We start from the raw sequence: 22,728 nt of genomic DNA on the forward strand, positions 1-22,728 counted from the left end.
AGAGATTATTTTCTTGGGAATTGTTACATATGCATTATTTTCACTTTTACGTTAAAAACTTTTGTAAAAACAATACTTGTCCTTTATTTTTGGCCATGTGCATGGTTACATGGGGGGGGGGCGCGCATCTGAATACACGCTAAGGATATGCCTTTGGATCATTTGCTGTCTTTCTGCTGCTTGCGAGCTGTCTCTTCTGCTTGTCGCATTGCATGTCATTGTTTTAAGAGCTGGGAGCACATGATGCTTGTCTGCCAAAAGCAATCCAACAACTGCTTGGTTAGAGGTCTATGGACTCCTTTTAAATGATGGCTCACTGCCTGGTCTTGCGTGACGTTGTAAAAACAATCCTTTTCCTTTATTTCTGGCCCTGGGCGTGGTTAAAGTCTTTTTTGCAGGATGTATAATGCTGCTCGTGTTGTCAGCAGGGGGACTGCTGTCGCGCTGCCCTTCGATCTTTTTAAAGCCTGTACAGCCACTGTCATTTTTGCTACGGCCCTGGGACAATCTCTTGGCACCAAGTCTCATGTTTACAGTCCCCGCGAGACACACTGTGGCAAGTCTTGCGGGTCTTTTAAATGTCTTTTGAGAAGATCATGTATCATAGCCTTGCTTTTGTTTCCAGAAGATTTTTTTTTTATAAATAGACAGACAAAACAGTGAAATCTTCAACAACTTTAGAAAAAGTAGTAAAAATGTCATAAATAGAAAATACTAGATGTAGTGATGTGCCAGATTATTAGAATGCTATATCTGTTTTTAATTTTGGCATTCTTTACAGATTTATTCTAGAGTCTACATTTCTGCATTTGGGTAATAAACGGATGTAACTACTACTTACATTTTCTTCTGTGATTGGCTGTTCTAAGATCATGTGCCCACATTTGCTTTTGTGATTGGTGACAAACTTATTGACACAACCACATGAGCTATATTGGGTTTCCAATAAAAATCTGGATGCTGACTGTAAAGTAGACTTTTCCCATAAGCTTTTGTCATTTGGTTAATTATACTGTACTATAGCAGGCTCAGTTTTTGTTAAAATGTGCTGGTTGTTTTCTACAACAGATATGTTTAGGCACCATCAGTTTCCTATTTGAATTTTTGCATGTTTTAAGTCTTGGGTACTTGGACTTGTAAGCTTCTTGAAACTGATTTTAAGTTGGGTGGGGTTGATTATAATGTGAGATGTTGCTAATGACCCTCACTTGCTGTACAATTAATGGTTCATTTACTTTGTACAGTGGAGGAAATAAAGTACATATACTACTGCTGCTTCTCTTTAACAGTGGTGTGATATAAGTGTGATGATAGGATAGCTTGAATGTCATCATTTTTCCTAGCAATTAAATATTTAGATCCATTTATATCCACGTTAAAAAGATTAAAATGTTTCAGGTAAACTGGCAATTATTTTTTTTACAATATAACATAGAATAATTAATATTTAAGTTAACAATTCAAGATTTCTTTTCTAAAGAATATTTAACTTAAAATAAGGAAAGTTTCTATTGTAAAGCAGCCTGTTTACATATTGTAAAATTTTGCTTTTTTTATTTTTGTTGTTCTGTGATGTTTCTAAAAGCAGAACTATTTTATAAGTGCAGCGTTTTGCAAGCTCAAGCAATGTCACGTCTGTAAGAAAATAAAACTGACCTCGAGAGAATTTCTTGCAGAAATGTTAATTATTTTAAGACTTTCAGAATTTCATTATAAATATCACTGCCCAAGTGTTTTAAACAAAGATTGTGATGCTAGGGTTGCCCTCAGCTAGCACACTCCCTTGAACCTAGGTCATTGATAGTCATGAAACTGAAGATGGACTGAGCAATAAGGACACACACAGAACAAGAGATTGTGTAAAAGTGTGCAGTGCTTTTATTTTCACAAAATCCAGTGTTCAAAACAAAATTGCAGTGCAGTGTTTTTCGTAATAAATAAATAAATAATCCTTAATGAAGTCTGTGCATTGGTGGAGATTAAAATCAACAACGAATGTTCCAGTCAATAGGTATAAAATTGAAGGTTAGCATTTGTCCTTTAAAACCACTCCTGAGCCTCCATGCTTCTTCTAAAACAGATGTCTCTTCTGCTTGTCTATTATGGTGTCTTCTGCAAGAGAAGATGTCCTTTGACAGGATCTGTGAACCCTTTTGTCCAGCTTGTGTCCATGTCATCATCCCTTGGCGTCTCTGGAGTCCCCGTAAACACTGCTCCCATCTTCTGCCGCTGTCTCTTGCTGTCTACAAAAATCTCTCATAACAGCTGGTCACTCTTGCTACCCTTGATGCTCAACAGGAGAAACTGATAGGGCTTAATTTCTGGTCTTTCTTCTTCATTTCTCATTCTCCCTCTGAACCTCCCCATCCTTTTACTCAGGCTTCATTTATACTTGAATGGGCACAGACGTCTTAATTACAATCCCTAGAGTGCTAATGAGGAAACTGGCTGGGCTGACTGCTTGGAGGGCTTCTCAGCCATGTTATCAAGTGCACCTATGTCCTCCCTGAGCCTGAGGACACTGTTTTTAGTTAACAACTGCACACTGCCACGGACCCCTATACATGCTTTACCACAGAGATTTAAATGAAACCCAATGCCTTTCCAGCTACTTTGTGCCTTTAAAATGACATTTTGAGCAAACATAAAATTGAACTCTCTAAGGTTTTTATTATTTTATTAGATGAATAGGTTGCAGAAAGAGGAGGCTTTGAGGAAAGAAGAAGTTGAAGCTCTTCAGAGTGAGAGAACGTCCCTTCAAAAACAAGTTGCTGACTTGAATACGTCTGTTGAAGAACTTAATGACGAACTTGTGACACAGAGACGAAAGCATGTGGCTAATCTAAAAGATCTTACTAAACAGCTTGTTCAAGGTAAGAACATTTTCACATTTTTGTTCATGACTTAATTTTTGTGACTTTTCGTATTTTTGTCATTCGTTGTAGCACAACAAATTAATGTACATTTGTATGTATATCCAGTCCATGGCATGGCAGGGACAACTTATTTTTAATTAATTTTAAAAGTGCTTACTTTACTGGCATCCCAAGATTTAAAATATGGTTTTAAACTCTTTTTCTCTCTCTAGTATGCATAAGCAAGTAAATATCATTGTAATGTCAGTATCATGGAATTTCATAAAGTAAAGCTCATGTAAATTAAAACATTTGTACAAACATGCTGCAAATGGCCAACAATAATGATCATTCCCCAGAAGAGTCAGATATATTCATCAAATTACTGTAGACCACTCTTTAGGTGAAGATGTCTGTTCTGTCGATGCTTGTGGTTATGTGCTACTATGAAATCTTGTTGCCCAAAGCTGTTTGTCAGATGGAAAGAGAGGGTAGGCAGGGTGCAAAAGAATGGAAAAAAGATCTTTGGTGACATTTTAGCATATCCTTACTGGAGAAGTGGCAACTGTTGATTTTAAGTGGTACACACCACTCTTTTTTAGCTGCTTGCCCTCCTTAGTAGAGACTGCCATATCAAATTGATCAAGAAAGTCAAAACACTTTCAGTAATGGATCTGAAAATGGTCATTGTTTCCAGATGTAATTGTCTCAGAAGCAAAGGCCCCTGGGGATCTTCCATGATCATAACAGACGAACTATGATAGGTTTTGGTGCAGTTTGTGTCTTAGCTTAGAAATTAAAATAAATGTGGTATCAACTTATTATCCAGTGGCTGATGTCTAAAATGAGAGTATAAATCAAGATTGAACTGAGTATCCTAATTGTAACATTTAAGAATTCTAGGCAAATAAGGACATGTTGTCTTTGGAATATTACAGAAATATTAATAGATCTAGTGCAAATAGTATTTCATTTTTTATGCATGCATAGATATAAACCTGCTATTTGCTGTATCGTCTGCACCTGTTTCTAGTGTTTGCAATCATTTAAATAATTTTAAACTTGTGTGGACTAGAGTATGGATGAACTTAAAGAAAGCACACATTTCTGATAAAAGAGATTTGATGACTATTAGCACAGAGAGTCAACTGGATATTAGGCTGGACAGTGAGTGTGGTGCTGTACTGGAAACCTCCAGTTGAGAGTTCCACCGTGAAGCTAGCTTGAAGGTTTCTGATCTTTTTTTCCCTGTTATTAAGCAGATTAGTCTGGTCACTTAGAAAGTGGGTCATCTGGTGCACACTCACATTTATCCACTGTTTTATGTATCAAGCTTGAAACCTGTTTTAACTAATACCTACTCATCACTCTCTTCAGCATACGCATAAGGCAAAAAACTGATTCCCATTGTCTGGACTCTTATGTGTGCAGTGTGAGGTTATGGACCTGAAAAGTGTTACTGGATTTGCTCAGGATGTCCATGCCCTACAGTTACTCCACTAGTTCCACATTTAACACCCTTTTAATTCTTTGAGGGCTGAATATTTTTTCCAAAAAACTCAGTTTTCTGGAAAGCACATAAAGCAACGGTTCACACATAAATCAACATAAAATGTCTGTTGGTAAGTGCTGTGGATGCTGTTGGCGCATGTTTGGCGTCTCTGGCGGCAGTCGCTGTGCAGGGGCACCTCGATGGGCAGTAGGAATGCATGGTGGGCCGGCTGCCTGGCTGTCTTCACACAGCAGGTAGGTGGTGGTCGCAGTGTGACGCAATCTGGTTTGTACCTCTTGCCATCATATGTGGTGGTCCTCCCAGGTGAATGCTACATGAAAATGTTCAGCCCCACGATCAGCTGGGGACCGATCAGATGATGCTGGTACCTCACTGTCGTTTTTGATATCCATCTCCAGGTTGGAGTCCAACGAGTCAGAGTCCTATTCAATGAAATTATGTGAAACGTCCATGGAGTATTTTGCTTTGCACATTTGCTTTGGTCTCTCGCCAAATGTCAATGCCATTTTAGAGGTTGTTTGCTCTTCGCTACTCACACACGCATAGGTATGCGAGGTTATATCGACAAAGCTATGTAACTGTCCTTCTACCAAAGAGAGTCGAACTGAAATGTAAGGGCGAGTTTTGTTGCAGTTTACAGCTGATTACCATCCCCTACCCCTGAATTTTGACAAAAGTCGACATCAGCCCTGAAAGAGTTAAACCAGACCGGTTCATTCAGAGTTCTTGTCTTCAGAGAGAGTGCTCTTACAGAATTTGGGAATAAATTGTTTTATTTTGTGCTTACTTATTTGCTTATTACATTATTATTAATGATGTCTTAACTGCTAGTTATGACAATGTGTGCTGTTAGGCAGGTAGACTGCACAGTAAGTGCTAATTTAACATTGAAAATGTTAGTGTTTATATGGGTAAATTTTGTATGTATTGTGTGGTGTGTAATGTCAGAGAAGAATTGTGTATTCTTGATCAGTGTTTATTTAGCTTGCTCTGCTCTGTGATTTATTTTTCCTTTTTTTGACCTTAATGTATAGACTCTTGCCTACTAGTCTACTCTTGGAAATTGCTCTTCTCCTTTACCATAGTCGTGTTTATCAATTTGTCTGAAAGCATGCATGAGATTGGCACTTGTTAGAAGACAAGTCCACGGTCTAATTAGACCAAAATTAACTTTGAATGTTTTGGCCTCTTATTCTGTTAGCCTAACACTGCACAACATCTTGAATGCTATACATACTATAAAATGTTGTTGTGGCAACATCATGTCAGGTGCATGCTTAGCAGAAAGAAGATTTATTCGTTTTCATAAGTATTAAGTACAAAGAAATCCAGAGGAAAGTTTAGTGCAGTATGCTAGAGATGGGAGTTGAACTAAAATTTACAGCCAAAGCCGTACTGGAGTTGCTTTTAAAACAAGCAAGGCAGTCCTGTAGAGTGCCCTGGTCAATGCCTGGATGGTAGTTCAATTAAGAATGTGTGTCATATTTACTTCTCATCAACATATGCAATTTTTTGTTAGCATTGTTAAGACTGACCTAGATTTTGACAGCTGTGAAGCATTGCTGTTTAAAGTTGGCAGAAACATCATCCATCCAATTTTAATTCACTTGGTGTTGTGGAGGTTGTTTATAATTTTTAAGCTATTCGCAAACCATAATTCCTCAGTCTGAGAAAGTGCAGTGTTACTGCAAATAATCAAAATATGATGCCTTTAATCTCCTGTAACACTGTGTATTCATGTGTTTATATTACTAGAATTTTTCTGTCATTCTTTGGTTTCATTAATGGTGTTAAAAGAATATACTCTTTTTAAAGAAATTCTAAAATAAAAAGCTTTACTAGATTTGAATGTGTGAAAGATCAGTTTACTCCCAAATCTTTTTGGAAGTTATTAAAGAATAATTTGATAACTTTAATCCATTTGTGTAGGTAGTTGAGTTCCTAATGTGATTTATTTATTTATTTTTAATTTGACAGAGAGGTTGCGTATTTTTCAGACTGAATGAGCAGATAATAAGCTCAGCTTTTACCAGTACTGGTATTAGTCAGCAGCATTGACCATTGCTAATAATTTCACATAAAAAATTTTCAAGACAAAGTAAAAAACATAAATCTTTTAATTAATTTTCTTACAGCTCGAAAAAAACTTGATCAGATGGAAAATGGTAACTACGACAAAGAAGCCAGCAGTATGGGGAGTCGCTCAAGCTCATCCGGTACAAACGTCTCTATCTGTCTTACACGTTCTAAAAATATTTTTTAATAAACTTCTGCTTGCATATATTTTTTTTTTAACAATTCTGAAAAGTGAATAAAAAAACACTTTGTACCTGCATTATAAACATGATTTAATATTTCAGTTAACACTAGAAAACTGTTTAATGAATGCATTGTCTGCTGCATTTGTTTTTTGAAATTATTTATGTGTGACTTTTGTTTCAACAGGTTCTTTAAATGCTCGAAGTAGCAATGATGATCGATCTCCTGAGAACACCGGTTCAGTGGTTGCTGTTGACAGCTTCCCTGAAGTAGATAAGGCTGTGTTAATAGAAAGGATTGTGCAGTTGCAGAAAGCACATGCAAGAAAAAATGAGAAGATTGAGTTTATGGATGACCATATCAAACAACTTGTGGACGAAATTAGAAAGAAAACAAAGTGCGTAACTACCATATTTAAAATACAATCGGCATATCTTTACCTAAATGTATTTTATTTTTCCATCTCAATTCTGATATCACTAAATATTTACTTAGTTCATTATTACGTGGGCAGTGTTCTATAAAAGTTTGACAAAACCAAAATTATTAGTGAGCAAAATTAAATTTGTAAAGTTACTTGTCCATTGTCACACAATGATTCAGTAGCTATTACTGCGCATGTAGTCTTGCATTTTCAAGCCACTTGACAACACTGCATACCTAGTATAGTACAATATATATCATTTTGCGGAGCTGCTCAGCTATCCTGATTGCTGTCAGTAAATTTCTTTTTGTTTACCAAAGCCAGATTTGATCTTTTTCAGATTGCCAGAGCCTTTGTGTCTTCTTCAGAAAAGCCTTTTGCTTACACTCTAGGAGACTGCAGCATGCAAATTAAAGCATCCATCTCAGTCTCTTCACAGAATTAGCCTTATTTTCAATTGATTCTAAGACCTTCACTGATAAATATTATTGTAAATTCACATAATAGTCACCTTTTATAAGGGCAACCTTGAAAGGATATCTCAAATTGTGGCTCCTGGCCAATCCTGCATGCTGACTCTTTCTCTGTATAATTAATTAGCTTGCTAGGATGAGGTGGCATTCATGCAGTTTATGGAAAATTTGTTTTTTTATATTTGCTAAATACATTTCAAATATAATGTTTTTTCTTTCTTGTTACTTGCCTAATAAGGAAACATGGCTAGCATCCATTAGAATGTAAAGATTCACTGATTTTTTTTTTTTTTTTTTTGGTTTAGTTTAAACCTTTGATTTTTAGGTCACAAAGAGGAAGGATTGGGCCACTTTTGTTTATGACAGAGAGAAACATTTTAAACTTCACTTTAGGATATAACAAATCAAAAAAGAAATTATAGTAATCCCTCGCTATATTGCGCTTCGCCTTTCGCGGCTTCACTCCATCACGGATTTTATATGTAAGCATATTTAAATATATATCGCGGATTTTTCGCTGCTTCGCGGGTTTCTGCGAACAATGGGTCTTTTAATTTCTGGTACATGCTTCCTCAGTTGGTTTGCCCAGTTGATTTCATACAAGGGACGCTATTGGCAGATGGCTGAGAAGCTACCCATCTTACTTTTCTCTTTCTCTTGTGCTGACTTTCTCTGATCCTGACGTAGGGGGATTGAGCAGGGGGGCTGTTCGCACACCTAGATGATACGGATGCTCGTCTAAAAATGCTGAAAGATTATCTTCACGTTGCTATCTTTTGTGCAGCTGCTTCCTGAAACGACATGCTGCACGGTGCTTCGCATACTTAAAAGCTCGAAGGGCATGTATTGATTTGTGCTTGAAAAACAAACTCTGTCTCTCTCTATCTCTCTCTCTCTTTGTCTGCTCCTGACGGAGGGGGTGTGAGCTGCTGCCTTCAACAGCTTTGTGCCGCGGTGCTTCGCATACTTAAGCCAAACAGCCCTATCGATTTGTTTGCTTTTCTCTCTATCTCTGTGACAGTCACTGCTCCTGACACGCACTCCTTTGAAGAGGAAGATATGTTTGCATTCTTTTAATTGTGAGACGGAACTGTCATCTCTGTCTTGTCATGGAGAACAGTTTAAACTTTTGAAAAAGAGACAAATGTTTGTTTGCAGTGTTTGAATAACATTCCTGTCTCTCTACAACCTCCTGTGTTTCTGCGCAAATCTGTGACCCAAGCATGACAATATAAAAATAACCATATAAACATATGGTTTCTACTTCACGGATTTTCTTATTTCGCGGGTGGCTCTGGAACGCAACCCCTGCGATGGAGGAGGGATTACTGTAGAGGAAAATCTGTTTCTTTAAAAATACTTAACATCTTCTTTCCAGGCTTGTAAAGTACAGTGCTCAAGACAGTAGATAATGCTGCCTACACATATTATGTATATAAGATGATAGCCCTTTGGGGACCTTTAAAATCTTTCTATGACGATGCTTCACATATGATAGGTGACTAGAGACTGAAGAGCTGTGCTTGGCAGAAGGGTCTGTTCTTGTCAGTTTTTCTTATGCTCTGTTGATTTTAGATGTTTGAGGTTATTTTCATTCATACTGCTGTGCCTTTTACACTGTTTAGCTCTAGCTCCGTCTTTGACGATTTTATACTGTTATATTTGATATTTTTTTGTTTTTTTTAGATTATCAGCCCATTTTATAGTATATCATTTCTTATCTTTCTTGTACTTTCTGTTCCATTTAATAATATGACATCTAAGCAAGAAAATAATACTTCTTTTTTTAACACTTGTATTATTAAATTGGTGTTTTTCAGAATAATTCAGAGTTATGTTCTTAGAGAAGAGACTGGTGCATTGTCTTCAGAAGCTTCAGATTTTAATAAAGCTCACTTAAGTAGGCGAGGAGGAATCATGGCTTCTTTGTATACATCACACCCATCAGACAGTGGTCTTACTCTGGAATTATCCTTAGAAATCAACAGAAAGTTGCAAGCAGTTTTAGAAGATACACTACTGAAAAACATCACACTCAAGGTATGTTGCTGATTAATTATTATAATGCCAACTTAAAGTATACTGGGATAGACATATTTTGCCTTTTATTTATAGGAAATAGATTTGTTTAAATTCTTTGAAATAAAATAGCACACTGATACAAGTGCCAAGAGAATCTGAGTCACTCACTGGCTGCAGCTTTATGCGGCAGATTTACTCACAGTCATTAGGTAATGCAAAAGATCAAAGTAAGTGATTGATGGGGGGATATATTTTTCCAAGTCAACATTGCTAATGGCTGCAAAATTAGGCATATATTTACTGAGGTGTGTGATCAACACTCATAGGTGTTAATACACTTTACTTGTAACATCCTTCAGATTTTAAAATGACAGCATTTTGTTTTGTGTAGCTCTCTTATTAGAACAGACTCCTTCTCCACATTCTCAGCTTCCACACTAGTGACATGCTTTTATCAGTTCTTAATGGTGATTTAAGAAACAAAATGATAACAGAATCCTGAAGCAGTTGAGAGTTTATGTTTTAAAATAAGAGAGATTTTTTCCTGTCTTGTTCCAACGATTGCTGGGATCAACTCCAACTACCATATGAGCTTGCCCTGGATAAGCAGATTGACACTGTGATGCTAGAAGGTTCTGCCCCAACTCCTTTCTTTCCTAGTATTTTTGTGGTAAAAGCAGATTCAGAAAATGGATAGGTGTTTGTGAGGAAATCAAACCATTGAGTTTGTTTCATTTTTCTAGAATACTGATGTTTATTTTCAAAATGAAGGCATTGATCCTCTTGAATTGTAATGTTTTACAACCTTGATCAATCTCAGCCTTACTCCAGAATGACACGTTTGTTTGTTTAGTGTGAAACATACTGGTTGCTTCGCTTGTTGTTGGTCATGTTAGGATAATTGAAAACTATTGTATACCTCAGATTCAAGTGCATAAATATGTTTTTCAGAATTTGCAGGTTTAGTTTTACAGATAGCAACATAAAATGAAAAGTGAGTGGAATTAAAGTGCAAATGGAAATGTAATGGAAATTATTAACAAGTTTTATTCAAAGTTAGTTACATAACAGTCTATACAGTTTCTGACTCTGCTATATTTAGCAAACATCTTACTAGAAAAAGACATTTTCTACAGTACACTACTATGAGCCTCAAGTCAAGAAATCCTATGCCGTGTTTCCTTTTATAACCTTACTTTATCTTACCTAGGAAAATCTTCAAACCCTTGGATCAGAAATAGAAAGACTTACAAAGCAAAAGATCCGGAGCAGTGACTGAAGAATGGTTTCATATTTTCCAGATTTGTCTCTTTATTTAATGTCCTGAAACAGGATGAATTGTTGCACCTTAATGGTTACGACAAATTGGTTAATCATGCACATTTTTGTGTCTGTATAAATAAACACATTCTGGACAGTAACAGATGCTGTTTTCCTTATATGCCAAATGTGCCATTTATGAAGTTTTTTTTTATATATAACCATAACTACCATTGTAAAAAGCATCTGGATTTATACAGTTGAAATGCTACCACCCTATCTTTAAAAATCCCTCCATCCCCAAAAAATGGTGAGTAAGGAAGAACTAAGCCTTTTCATGGCATACTCATCTAAACTGGTTTGGATAAGTTACGTTGCCATTTAGAATTCCTCACAGGATAATCTTTCATTTTTATTTTTGTAAGCTAATTAATCTGTTCTTTGCATGTTGTTTTTAGCACTTTGTGGAATGAACTTTGTGCAAGAATATGTGTATATCAAATACATTGTGGTATCTAAATGAAAAATGCACTTTTGCCAAAATTAGTTATGACAAAGTAAGAAATTATTTACCCTCCCCTAAAGATGCATGTGAAAATGTCTAAAGGATTTACATGATTACTACATTGCAATGAAATGTAAATGCTCACATGAAACAAGGTGAAAACATGTTTTATTTGTTTACCCTTTTAAAGACATCCAGAAACAGATTTTCTAAAAAGTTTCTGTTTTACATTATTCTAGGATATACTAAACAATATCATGTTTATCATTGACATACCTTTTAAAAATCCACTTTGAATGTAATTCAATGTAGGCACTGAAGACAATTTTGGCTTTTAATTTTATCTTCTTCTTGCACTTTTTTAAACTTCGGTCGAAGCCACCAGTACACTATTTCAGTATGTTCATGAAGATGATTAGAATTGCCTAGAGGCTTGTCAGTATTTATTGCAGTTTGTTTCCAATCTTGCCTATCCATTCATCCCTTTTTATTTTTATCAATATTTTTTTTTGGTGTAATACTCTTTGCTCTGTTTATGTCCCTTTTTTTCTTTTCTTAATTTATAGTTTTAGGTGCCTGCCTAAGTGGCCTATCTGGGCATTGCTTTCATATTCTCTTTTGGGAGGACCTGGGGGACAGAATTGTTAGATCCTGTTAGAAAGGGAGAGTAATGTATTAATAAATTCCATTCAGCATGATTAAAGGGAGGCAATGGACAGCTTATTTAAATAATTTGAAGTATATTTCATTAACTTTGTAAATAGGGAAAGTGCAATTATTATGTATGATGTGATTAAGGTTTGAACAAAGGAATGTAAACTATTCAAATTGTTTTTATGGTAAACTAAGTTGATCACTAATGAAGGTTAAACGTCTCAGGGTAACGAATCAGAACAGTTGAGACATAAGCTTTGGACCATCTGCATAAAAATTTAATAAAATAAGGTCAGAGCAGAAATTGGATATGATAATTAATGTTCTACTGGAAGTTTTGATTATGAAAGGATGATTCACTTAGCTAGAAAGTTTGTTTTCCTTTGCCAAATATATATGAGAGAACGTTTGTGTCAGTAGTGCTCTGGCCACATTTTTGAATCTCGTCATCTTATGGCATATAAAACTAATGCAAAAATGTAATTTGTAGCTCTGCTGACTAACTTTGCCAAGTTCATCAATGTATGCATTTCATATGTTACAAAAACAATACAACTATGAGCCGTGATGTTGTCAAAAAATCCCACGGATATGTCATTCATATTATGTAATAGAACATTAAATACAATTGTAGCAAAATAACACTACGGTCACAGTCACACTAGCTAACTGACAACCAAATTTTTCAGATTGGAACTGAACTTATGTGGGTAACCCTATTTGTTGAAAGCAAAAATGTGGAAAGGGTTTTGGTTTTTACTTAAATATTTGGTTAAAATTGCCTGTAATTGTTATATATTACTGTAAAGTCTAATTCTGTGAAAATCAGTTCTTTCCAGGAAACAAAAATGTAATATTGTTTATCATGTATGTGTTTAAGTATATTAAAAAAAAAATACTAACTTTCCCAAATGTCAAATCTTAAATGATTACGTTATGTACCAGTTTCGGGTTTTTCGTACTATAATAGAATTTAACCTTAAATGTTAAAATAAACATGACAGAACATATGTCTATTTTTATTTGCAGGTTTTTAGGTTTAGTTAAAATCATGAAATTGCTAAACCTGTTGCTCTAAAATTTTAAATTTGACTCCTTTAATTATTAGATAACATCAACAGAAATATGCCTCTTCAGTCATCTTGTATTTTCTAGCCTATTTCTCCAGTTGGCAGAAAGCTGTTGCCTGCCCTGGCAGCACTGGGCACAAGATGGGAACCAGTCATGGACAGAGCTCTAGTTCACCCCATGGCTCACACACAGTCTCATGTAGTTTTTCATTTTGTAGTTCCCTATTAATCTAACACACATTTTTGGGATTTAAAAGAAAAACTGAATAACTCCAAGAAAACCTTTGCAGACATCCAGGAAATGTGCATTGTCCACACAACCAGCATTTGAACCTTGGACTGTGTCACTCCACTGCCCACTTATCAGTTGTATTTCAGACTATTTTAACTCCATTTAACACTATGTTTACTGAAAACATTTTCAAAATTTCCCCTCCAGAAGGGGAACTTTGCTTCTAGAGATGCATAGGCATATATTGAATTCTTACCAGGGTCTTTGCTAATACTAATTTTTAAAAAATGTTTTACAGTTTCGTTAAAAAAGCTTGTAGTTTTGAAGTGACCTAAAATGCTGTAAATATCTGAGTGATGTACTATACTGTTCATAACTTTACTGAAATTTGGCAATGCATTTTCAAAAAATGCTTTTAATCTTTTTATTTTTTTAATGGTTTATCATATTATCTTTAGCCAGTTTCCTTGAAACTTGTGGGGATCAGATGGGCCACCATCAATTACTGTATCTTGGCCTCTAAAAAAGAAAACCAAGCAAATCAGTAGAAGGTATCCAGAGTGGATCATCTCTTCCAGATCTACTGCTCATATTGAAACTCAAACATTGACATTTAAAGATGCAAACACTCACATTTACATCTCATTAAAATGCTGCAATCTTGGGAAAGAACTGTTATAAAGTCAATTAGATGGGTTTTGACATAGTAGTGTTTAGCTGGGGTGAGAGGTCAAAGTGCATCTTTTTGTATCTGCAGTGGAAATGCGAAGTCAGCATTTTAGGGTATCAGAGCAGACTTTCGTAAACATTTGAATGACCCTGGGCAACGAAGTGAGTGCACTTTACTTTCAATGGAAAAATCAAGACTCTTTCCACATTGCTTTAAATGGCTCAAGTACAGCTGTTTTCCCTTGCAGATGTTCAACATAATTTAATATGTAACACAATGTAGTGTCCTGTCTGTCTAAATGATTATTTTGTAATTTTGATTGAATGTTTCATAGCAGTCTTTTTAAAACTTTTTGTCTCCATTTTCTCTTCCAAATGCAAAAATTTTACCCTTTATCCTGATTTAAATATGAAGTTGTATTTAAAATCTGTAGATACAGGTTTGTGTATAAATGGACAAGATTTTATAAATGTATGGTTCTACATATTGTATATATTGCTCTTAAAATAAATCATTAAAGTTGAACTATGCCATTTTCATAAATTTTAAGAGTGGAAAAATGTTTGCTCATGCCTTTACACCATAGGTGCTTACCGTATATATTTAACACTTATTGCCTAAGCTTACAATGTATTATTTTACCGAGGTTTGCTGAGGGAGGTATGGCTGTTGTACCATGACAGCATCACACTTTACTTTTTGGACCAAAGCAGACGTCAGCACTTTGTAAAATTTGAAGACTGTGGAGGAAAGGAGTACAGATTCAGAACATGCAGCACTGATTTATACCACGTAGAAGTAAACCCTCAGATATTTTAAATTGGAAATTTTCAAAAAGCTAATCAGTTACAGTATAAAACAACAAAAACGGGGGTGCACTGCACTAGTAACAGACAAAGTTCCACTGCCAGATAAATAATGGGCAGTGAAAGGTAGTGTAGCATAAACTGTGATTATAACCAAACTGTACTGATAAACTTTTATTTGCTCTCCTAGATGCTTTGTCAGTTTCTTCCAGCTCCTCTGCTGCTTCTACATCATCTTTACTTACAAGTCTCCCTTGGTATAGTCTGAACTTTATTAAGTGCTTATACCTTGGCCTGCTGTAGGAACATTTCAGCAATAGTATTGTAACTGAAATAACTGCACAAGTTAAACAGTTGGGGATCACCAAATCATCATAACTGGATTGAAAGTGTTGTGATTCACGTGGTTTCCCCATATGGAGCAGGCACACTGAGCAAGTGAAATGTCATAACTGTTTCCAGAAACATGCAGAAATATACTGGGGTTTCACTAACTTCCATCTCTTCCAAACTATTAAAAGTGGCATCACAACAGCATTGTAACCCTGATAATAGTTCCTCACAGAGGAGACTAGATTAACTAAAATTGCACATGTCCGGCTGTAAAATGATAAAATTGAAAATAATACAAAGCAGCCTCTAGACATCTTAAGTGTTATCATAGATGATAAAATGCAGTTTTCACTGCAGCAGAGGTGCGGCATTGAGAGCTGGGATTACTATGTAGTCTCTCACTAATGTAAAAATAACATTTTTCAACAATCAAGACCTGGTGAGAAGGACTTGCATGTTTTAAGATGTCCAGTGTATTTCCCCTTTGTTTGGACCCGATGAACTCATCTCACTACAGAAGGGGGGAGATCACACCACCAGTAAAGAATATCTGGAATCCCCAAAAAAAAAAAAGAGCAAAATCTCAGAACCGCCAGGGAATTTGATGAAGTTTGATTTGCAGAAGACATTTGTCATTTATTTCTCTTGCCCCTCCAATGATGTGACTGCCATCTGAATTATGGTTGGCACTGGCAGGAGAGGCACAAGAGCAAATTTCAGGTAAAAGAAGTGACGGGAAGTGAGCTCACCCTTAATGGTGCACCAGTTTATTACAAGACCTAGATATATGTAGTCAAATTGGCCAATTCAGAGTCAACTAACACCTTCCTGTGTGAGAATGGGCAACCCCCAAACAGGGCTTGGAATTTGAACTCTGGACACTTAAGCTGCGAAGCAGTAATAGGACCTTAAAAATGTGTCGTCCTGGGCAATATAATTAGAAGACACACAGGTTGTCATGGTAGGTCTTTATCCAGGATTGATTTTTACACAAAGTGAAATCGGAGAATGAAAGACTTGATGTTGCTTCATTGTTTGCTGTACACTGTATTATTACTCTGGTAATCTGGAATATGCTGCAAATTAGCTAAAAGTCAAAAGATATCTAGTGGGATAAGTAGATGAATGGCCTCATACACAGATACACAATTCTCAATTGAAAGCCATGCTGCCTTGTACTTCGGAGCTGCATCACCAAGCACTGCCACTATTTGAGACACACACACACTTCTGTGCTGGAGAGGAAAAGCCTCCAATTCACTTGCTGTACCTTTGACAATACTCCAACTTTAATGAAACCTTAAGTTGAAATGTGTTCATTTAAAGTATTTTCATTTTATTTTCAATTCAAACCAAAATTTACAAGCATAAATTCTTTTACAGAGGTATTAGGCAAAACTAAATACCATAAAGAAATACTCCAAACATATGATATATGTTACTTACCCATACTTTGCAGTGATAGCTGTAAAGAGTCTCCTTTTTTGTGGAGAATGGACAAAATGGTTCCTATTTTATCAGAAACAATAATGACCAATGTTTGACAACAGCAAGCATATCACAAACATCCATGAAAATAAAATCTCCCATTGCTTGTGTCGCATAATCCACATGACAAGTTGTAAGCTGACAATGCGCAGATCGCTTGCATTTTTCAGTAAAATGTTGTTAAATAAATAACTACAGTATGGAAAATCAAAATAGGCCACAAACAGGAAGCCTTTTCACACAAGATGTGGTTTTGAATTGAAAACTGCAAACCCCCCCCAATTAATCAGTCAAGAGTCCTGCTTTCCCATCTTGACTCCACAGTTTGTCCCCATTCTTCTTTGCAAAACTGCTTGAGCTCGGTCAGGCTGTTTATGGCTCACGAGCAATCAGCCTTTTTCATCTCGGCCTCAGATTTTTAGTTAGATTGAGATCTGTGCCCATATTTATTCAGCATCTTTGCATTTCTCTTAGGAATTGCACTAAACGTCCGCTAACCGCGAATAGAGGAAGGGCAGCTACAGGCGTCACTCTTGAACATATGGAGAAAAGTGCCAGGGACATTTAAAGGACACAAGTGACTGTATGCTCTGGCAAATGCAGAGCATAAAGTTTACGAGCGGCAAGGAACACAATTAAAGGGAGTATGCAGCTAATTTGTGTTTTTAGAGGATGCAGGGATACTATTAATTATAGATTTCCACAAGATGGAGGAAAAAAGAAGGGAGGTCACTTCTTCTAGTCTCTAACTCGGAAAATTTGCACTTCATTATCTGACACCTCTGCGGTGGGTTGGCACCCTGCCCAGGATTGTTTCCTGCCTTGTGCCCTGTGTTGGCTGGGATTGGCTCCAGCAGACCCCCGTGACCCTGTGTTCGGATTCAGCGGGTTGGAAAATGGATGGATGGATATCTGACACCTCCGCAACAGTTGGCCATGGTCAGGCCAGGAGAAATAGAACAGGAAGGCAAAAGATCAGATGGAAGGACACAATAAAGAAATATTTAGAACAGAGGCGTCAAACTCGAATCGTGTTGGGTCGCAGTGGCTACAAGTTTTTGTTCCTGCTACTTTCTTCATTGGTAGCTAATCAGTGCTACTATTAGAACTGTCATGGCTGCCTTGATCTTAGTTGGCTTGCTTTCCAAGATTCAGTACCCTCATCTCTTTCTTTTTTTATCCTTCAGCAGCAGTAGCCAAAGCAAAGCAAGCGAATAGAAGACCAGCTAATTTGTTTTCATTTGCACCTACAGGGTATATGTCCTTCAAACAGTGTCTATTTCAATGAAATATTTAAAAAGGTACCAAGTGAACTTCTGAAGGTCTGATCTGGGCTCTTTTTTTTCCTGAGAAGACTGTTTAAATATGGGTTGTGACATTCTTCACATCTTGTACAGCTTCATGACGGCCAGTGTGATTTTTCTACACTGTGGTTAAAACCTAATTCTGCCTCCAAACTTCAATTGTTTTGTAAGCTTTCTGTATCCACACTCATCTATGAGTTCAGGGCACCAGGTGTCAGTTGTGGGTTCCCTATGTGCGGCAGAGTCTAGTGGATTTAAAAAGGGCATTAAAAAATTGTGACGACAACAGGCCATTCATCCTATGTATCTGGATTGTCCAAAACAACATCAGGTCGGGATTTGATGGTCCCTAAAATCCTACCCTCCACCACACTGCTTGGTAATTTATTCCACGTGTTTATGGCTCTTTGCATGAAGAAAAACTTTCTAACATTTGTGCAAAATCTGCCCTTAAACTTTCCAGCCATGTCCCTGTGTTCTTATTGTAGAATTTATTTTAAAATAACAAGTAAGATCCACCAGATTAAACCCTTTCAGAATTTGAAACACTTCAATCATTTCACCTCTTATCTCCATTTGCAACTTTAATTCCTCCTCATAGCTCATATCCCTTCATCCCAGAATCAGACGAGTTGCTCCTCTCGGGACTTTCTCTAGTGCTACTATGTCTTTTTTGTAATATGGTGACCTAACCTGTGCACAGTTACTCCTGATGAGGCCTCGCCTGTGTGCTGTAAAGCTTGAGCATAACCTTCCTTGACTTCCAGTCCACACTTCATGATGGATAACCTGACATTCTATGAGCTTTCTTGAGCGCTTCTGTACACTGTCTTGATGTTGATAGTGAGGAGCCCACCATGACCTGTAGGTCCTTCTCAAGTTTTGTACCATCCACTGTGTATTCAAAAACTTTTATTTCTTACGTGTAATATTTTACATTTACCATACTTAAATTTCATTTGCCACAAATCTTCCCAAACTTCTATAATGTCCAAGTCCCTCTGTAACAGTTTAGCTGATTGCACATTATCTGACCTTACACCTAGTTTGGAACTTACATGATCTAGACAAGAATACCGTAGACTCAATAAGCTGATGATGTGTTTTAAAAAGAGCAGCAGCCCCAGCACTTACCCCTGATGGACACCACTATAAAATGTCACCCAATTCTGAACAAGTCCCCTCCCACTACAAATCATTTGCTTCTTGTGTTTGAGCCAACTTTGTACCCTCCAACAAAAACTTCCCACTACTTTTTAGTTTGATCACTAAACTTTCAAATTGTACCTAATCAAAAACCATCTCAAAATCTAAATAAATAATCTTCTGTACATTTCTCTGACTGGATTCTCATGTTACTTTCTGGTAGAATTTAAGCCTATTAGTGAAACACGGCCTTCCTCATCTGAACCCACGTTTAATATTTGCTGATGCACCCATTCTTGACATGTGCTGCTCCACCTTCTCTTTAATTATTCCTTCCATTAATTCATCTGTGATGCATGTCAAACTTACTGACCTATAGTTTATTGAAACGGCCCAGACACCCGTTTTATAAGAACAATTAGGAGCTGTGCTGCCACAAACGCTGACTTCTGGGAGGATGCCGACACTGACAACAGATTTGCACAGTGATGAGGCCACCACACTTTTAAACAAGGGATGGACGGAATCAGGCCAACACCCGAATATTAACCACACACACACCAGAAAAATGTCCAGACAGATTAAATATATTAAGCAACAAGTATTTATATTAACTATTTATTATAATAGCTACTTACAAACACAGCAAAGAAAGGTAATCACAAAAATATAAACAAACACCATGAACAAACCCTCTGGAAAAGCCTTTACGGTAAGTGATGAGTGTGGGTCCTGAAGTGCAACCAGCGTTTAGCACAAGGAAAGATGGGGTGGAATAATCCACTTTGGTAAACTGCTTTCCAGTAAAATGGATAATGAACACAGTCCTACCACCAGAGTCCAGAGGGTGAGTGATCTTCTGAGGCGTGCATCTTCACAATAGAACAACCGTAGACAAGTTTGGGAGGAAAAAGTACCATCTGTCATCCCTGTAACCAATGGCGATGAAAAATACTCTGCTGCCGCAAACGTCCAGTTGATAAGGGCTTTTAGGTGCTGCCGGTGATGAAGTTGGTGGAAAATGGACAAGTCAATATGTCCCGCCACATCCTACTCTTCCAGTTTCTTGTGTACACTGCCCACAACTACAAACTACAAATCCCACAAGCCTCTCTACATCTGTGTAAACCTGCTTAAAGATACAGACCCCACATTTACAAACCAGGAATCTGAGCGACCAGTTGTCGTATCAATATTTAACAATCCCCAAACAGGACATGCATACAAAAAATGAAAACCCTTAATGTGGCAACACTACAGCACTACTCATCTAAGACGAACTGAGATCTAATTAGTCAATGCAGACCTCAGTTTTATCGTTAGCATTGCACCATGCAATGCTTCTGTCTCTATTATATATCATTTGGTATGGGATTTGTAAAAGGAGTGTTAATGTTTGTGATTAAACATCTATTGAAATGGCAAATGCAATGCATGTTATTACTAAAAATGTGTATGATGCACCATCTGTTGGAATGAGAAATGTAATGCATGTTTTTACTAAAAATGTGTGTGGTGTACCATCTGTTGGAATGACAAATGCAATGCCTTTTGTTACTAAAGATGTTTGTGGTTTGCCATCTGTTGGAATGACAAATGCAATGTCTTTTATTACTAAAAGTGTGTGGTGTACCATCTGTTGGAAGGACAAATGCAAAACCTTTTATTACTAAAAGTGTGTGGTGTGCCATCTATTGGAATGACAAATGCAATGAATTTTATTACTAAAAATGTTTGTGATTCCCCATCTTCTGGAATACAGACATAGCAAATGAATGGATGCTGAGACAGACATTTATCCTTTTATTAAGGTGGATATTTACTAGTCTCCAATCTACAGAGATTTTTGAAAAATATGTGCCAAGGGTTTGTATATTTACTAACTTCTTTAACCACTTGAGGACAAATGTTATCTGGTCCCAGTGATTTGTTACATTTCAGCCTATTGGCAATACCACCATTTCTATATTGAAACAAGTGATCCGTCCATCCCAGGCCACAGTCACATCCACATGGAGCCGATGAGGAGTATCCGTTTAACCCATCGTACCTGTCTTTGGGATATGTGTGGTGGTAATTGGTGGGATTTGCAGACTTCACACACGCAGAGATTGGGCGTACCATTCGCACCCAGGATGCTGCACTGCCAACCACTGTGCTGCCTTTTTTAGTTACATTTTTAATTAAATTTTGCCTGCTTGACAGCAACATGCTTGGCAAAACAAAGCCTTTTGGATGAAAAGAAATTAAAAGATACAGAATCTTTATTGATTGCTTTTGAACAATTTGTCTCTGCCACTGCCGATGACTTGCAACTGACTGATCTAATAAGAAGCGTATTGCATTCTCCAAGACAGTTCAGATTACCTTAACTTTCAAAGACCTCATTTACTCGCTACCACGCTGCCGGCTTTGTGCACCTGAGATTGCTCCAGGAGAATTCCCTTCTCTTCGAACCTTATCAGTAATTACTATGGTATTGTTCAAATTGTCTCATCAAGAAGATGGTGGCCATATTGACCTGCTGAGCGTGCCTTGAGAGCTGTGGGCCTTGACTTCAGCCTTACCTAAATAAAGCCATTTATTGTGAGCATTGATTTTCTTTGTTCCTTCTGCTATCTATTTATGCTCGGCTCTTAACGTATAAGAGGGAACATAATGCAAAAGTGGGACTAGAATAAATGGCATTTCTATGTAAATTATTATTGAAGGCCAAGTTTATTTACACTGATATTTAAGGGTCTTTATGTAATTTGCTGCGGTGAAGTGAGTTAGGGGTCTGTAGCAGTGCAGGATTTTTAATAAAAACTGTGGCTCAGGCTTGGTCGGTGTAAGTGTATCACGCAGGGCTGTGTTAATGTAAGGGCACAATGGGCACTGGCTGGAGCATAGGGGCCCACGATGTTTCTGATGCCCATGTATGTTTGTGTTGTCATATCAAAGCTTGGGTACCAGTGAACTGCTTTGCTCGGGGGCCTAAGATGCTGTTAAGACGGCCCTGGGTGCATGCTGCTGGTAAGCTATGTGGCCACGGGGTGTTTAGCGGGGAAACTGGCCGAGTGCCTAACACAGGGAAGCGCTGACACCCGCAAAATACCAAAGGGTCTGAGTAGTAAAGATCACAGTCATAAGAGAAAGACAAAGACAATTAGGGGAAAATCAAGAGAGACCTATGCATAGGCACAATAGGCACAAAGAGGAGGACTGGGAGTGTAAGCCAATGTGGTGGACTGGAGGGAGGGAGGTTTGGAGGCCTTGTGCTGAACGAGGGGACCTCATTTATAAAGCTTGCGTATGCACAAAAACAGGCTTGAAATGTACATGTGCAGCTTCCATCACAAACATCAGGATTTCTAAATGAAAACATGTGCATATTTACAGCAACTCACACCCATACGTATGCAGCGTTTTGGAGAAGCTGTGAAATGATGACACCCTCAATCAAGTAGGGAAATGCAGCCAAACCAGCTAAATGATGACTTGCATACATAATAATTCACATCATAGAGCCGTTATTATTATGTGCGCTGACACAACAAACATATTACACTTTAAAAACGAGGAATACGATGTATGCATTGTATTTTAGTTCCCTTGTCAGAGGGCCAATGCTGTGTATTTGCACTGAAGAACTTTTTTGATTTTTTGTCAGTTTATATTGGTTACCTTTTGTCACTTCTCAGAGAACTGGCCGACATACCGGGAATATCTCAG

At 37.2% G+C, this 22,728-nt stretch overlaps 1 protein-coding gene across 1 annotated transcript in view; it reads left to right on the forward strand.

Moving 5' to 3' along the window:
* The window catches only part of ccdc186 (coiled-coil domain-containing protein 186), a 96,266-nt gene extending 81,804 nt beyond the window's left edge, over positions 1-14,462 (forward strand). The window contains exons 12-16 of the mRNA XM_051922449.1: positions 2,684-2,873; positions 6,504-6,584; positions 6,814-7,024; positions 9,345-9,564; positions 10,757-14,462. Of these exons, the coding sequence (XP_051778409.1) occupies positions 2,684-2,873; positions 6,504-6,584; positions 6,814-7,024; positions 9,345-9,564; positions 10,757-10,825 (771 nt within the window). The 3' untranslated portion in view covers positions 10,826-14,462. The remainder of the gene's footprint in view (positions 1-2,683; positions 2,874-6,503; positions 6,585-6,813; positions 7,025-9,344; positions 9,565-10,756) is intronic.
* The last annotated feature ends 8,266 nt before the right edge of the window (positions 14,463-22,728 follow it).

The sequence above is a fragment of the Erpetoichthys calabaricus genome, chromosome 2 (assembly GCF_900747795.2).
Source record: "Erpetoichthys calabaricus chromosome 2, fErpCal1.3, whole genome shotgun sequence".
NCBI lineage: Eukaryota > Metazoa > Chordata > Cladistia > Polypteriformes > Polypteridae > Erpetoichthys > Erpetoichthys calabaricus.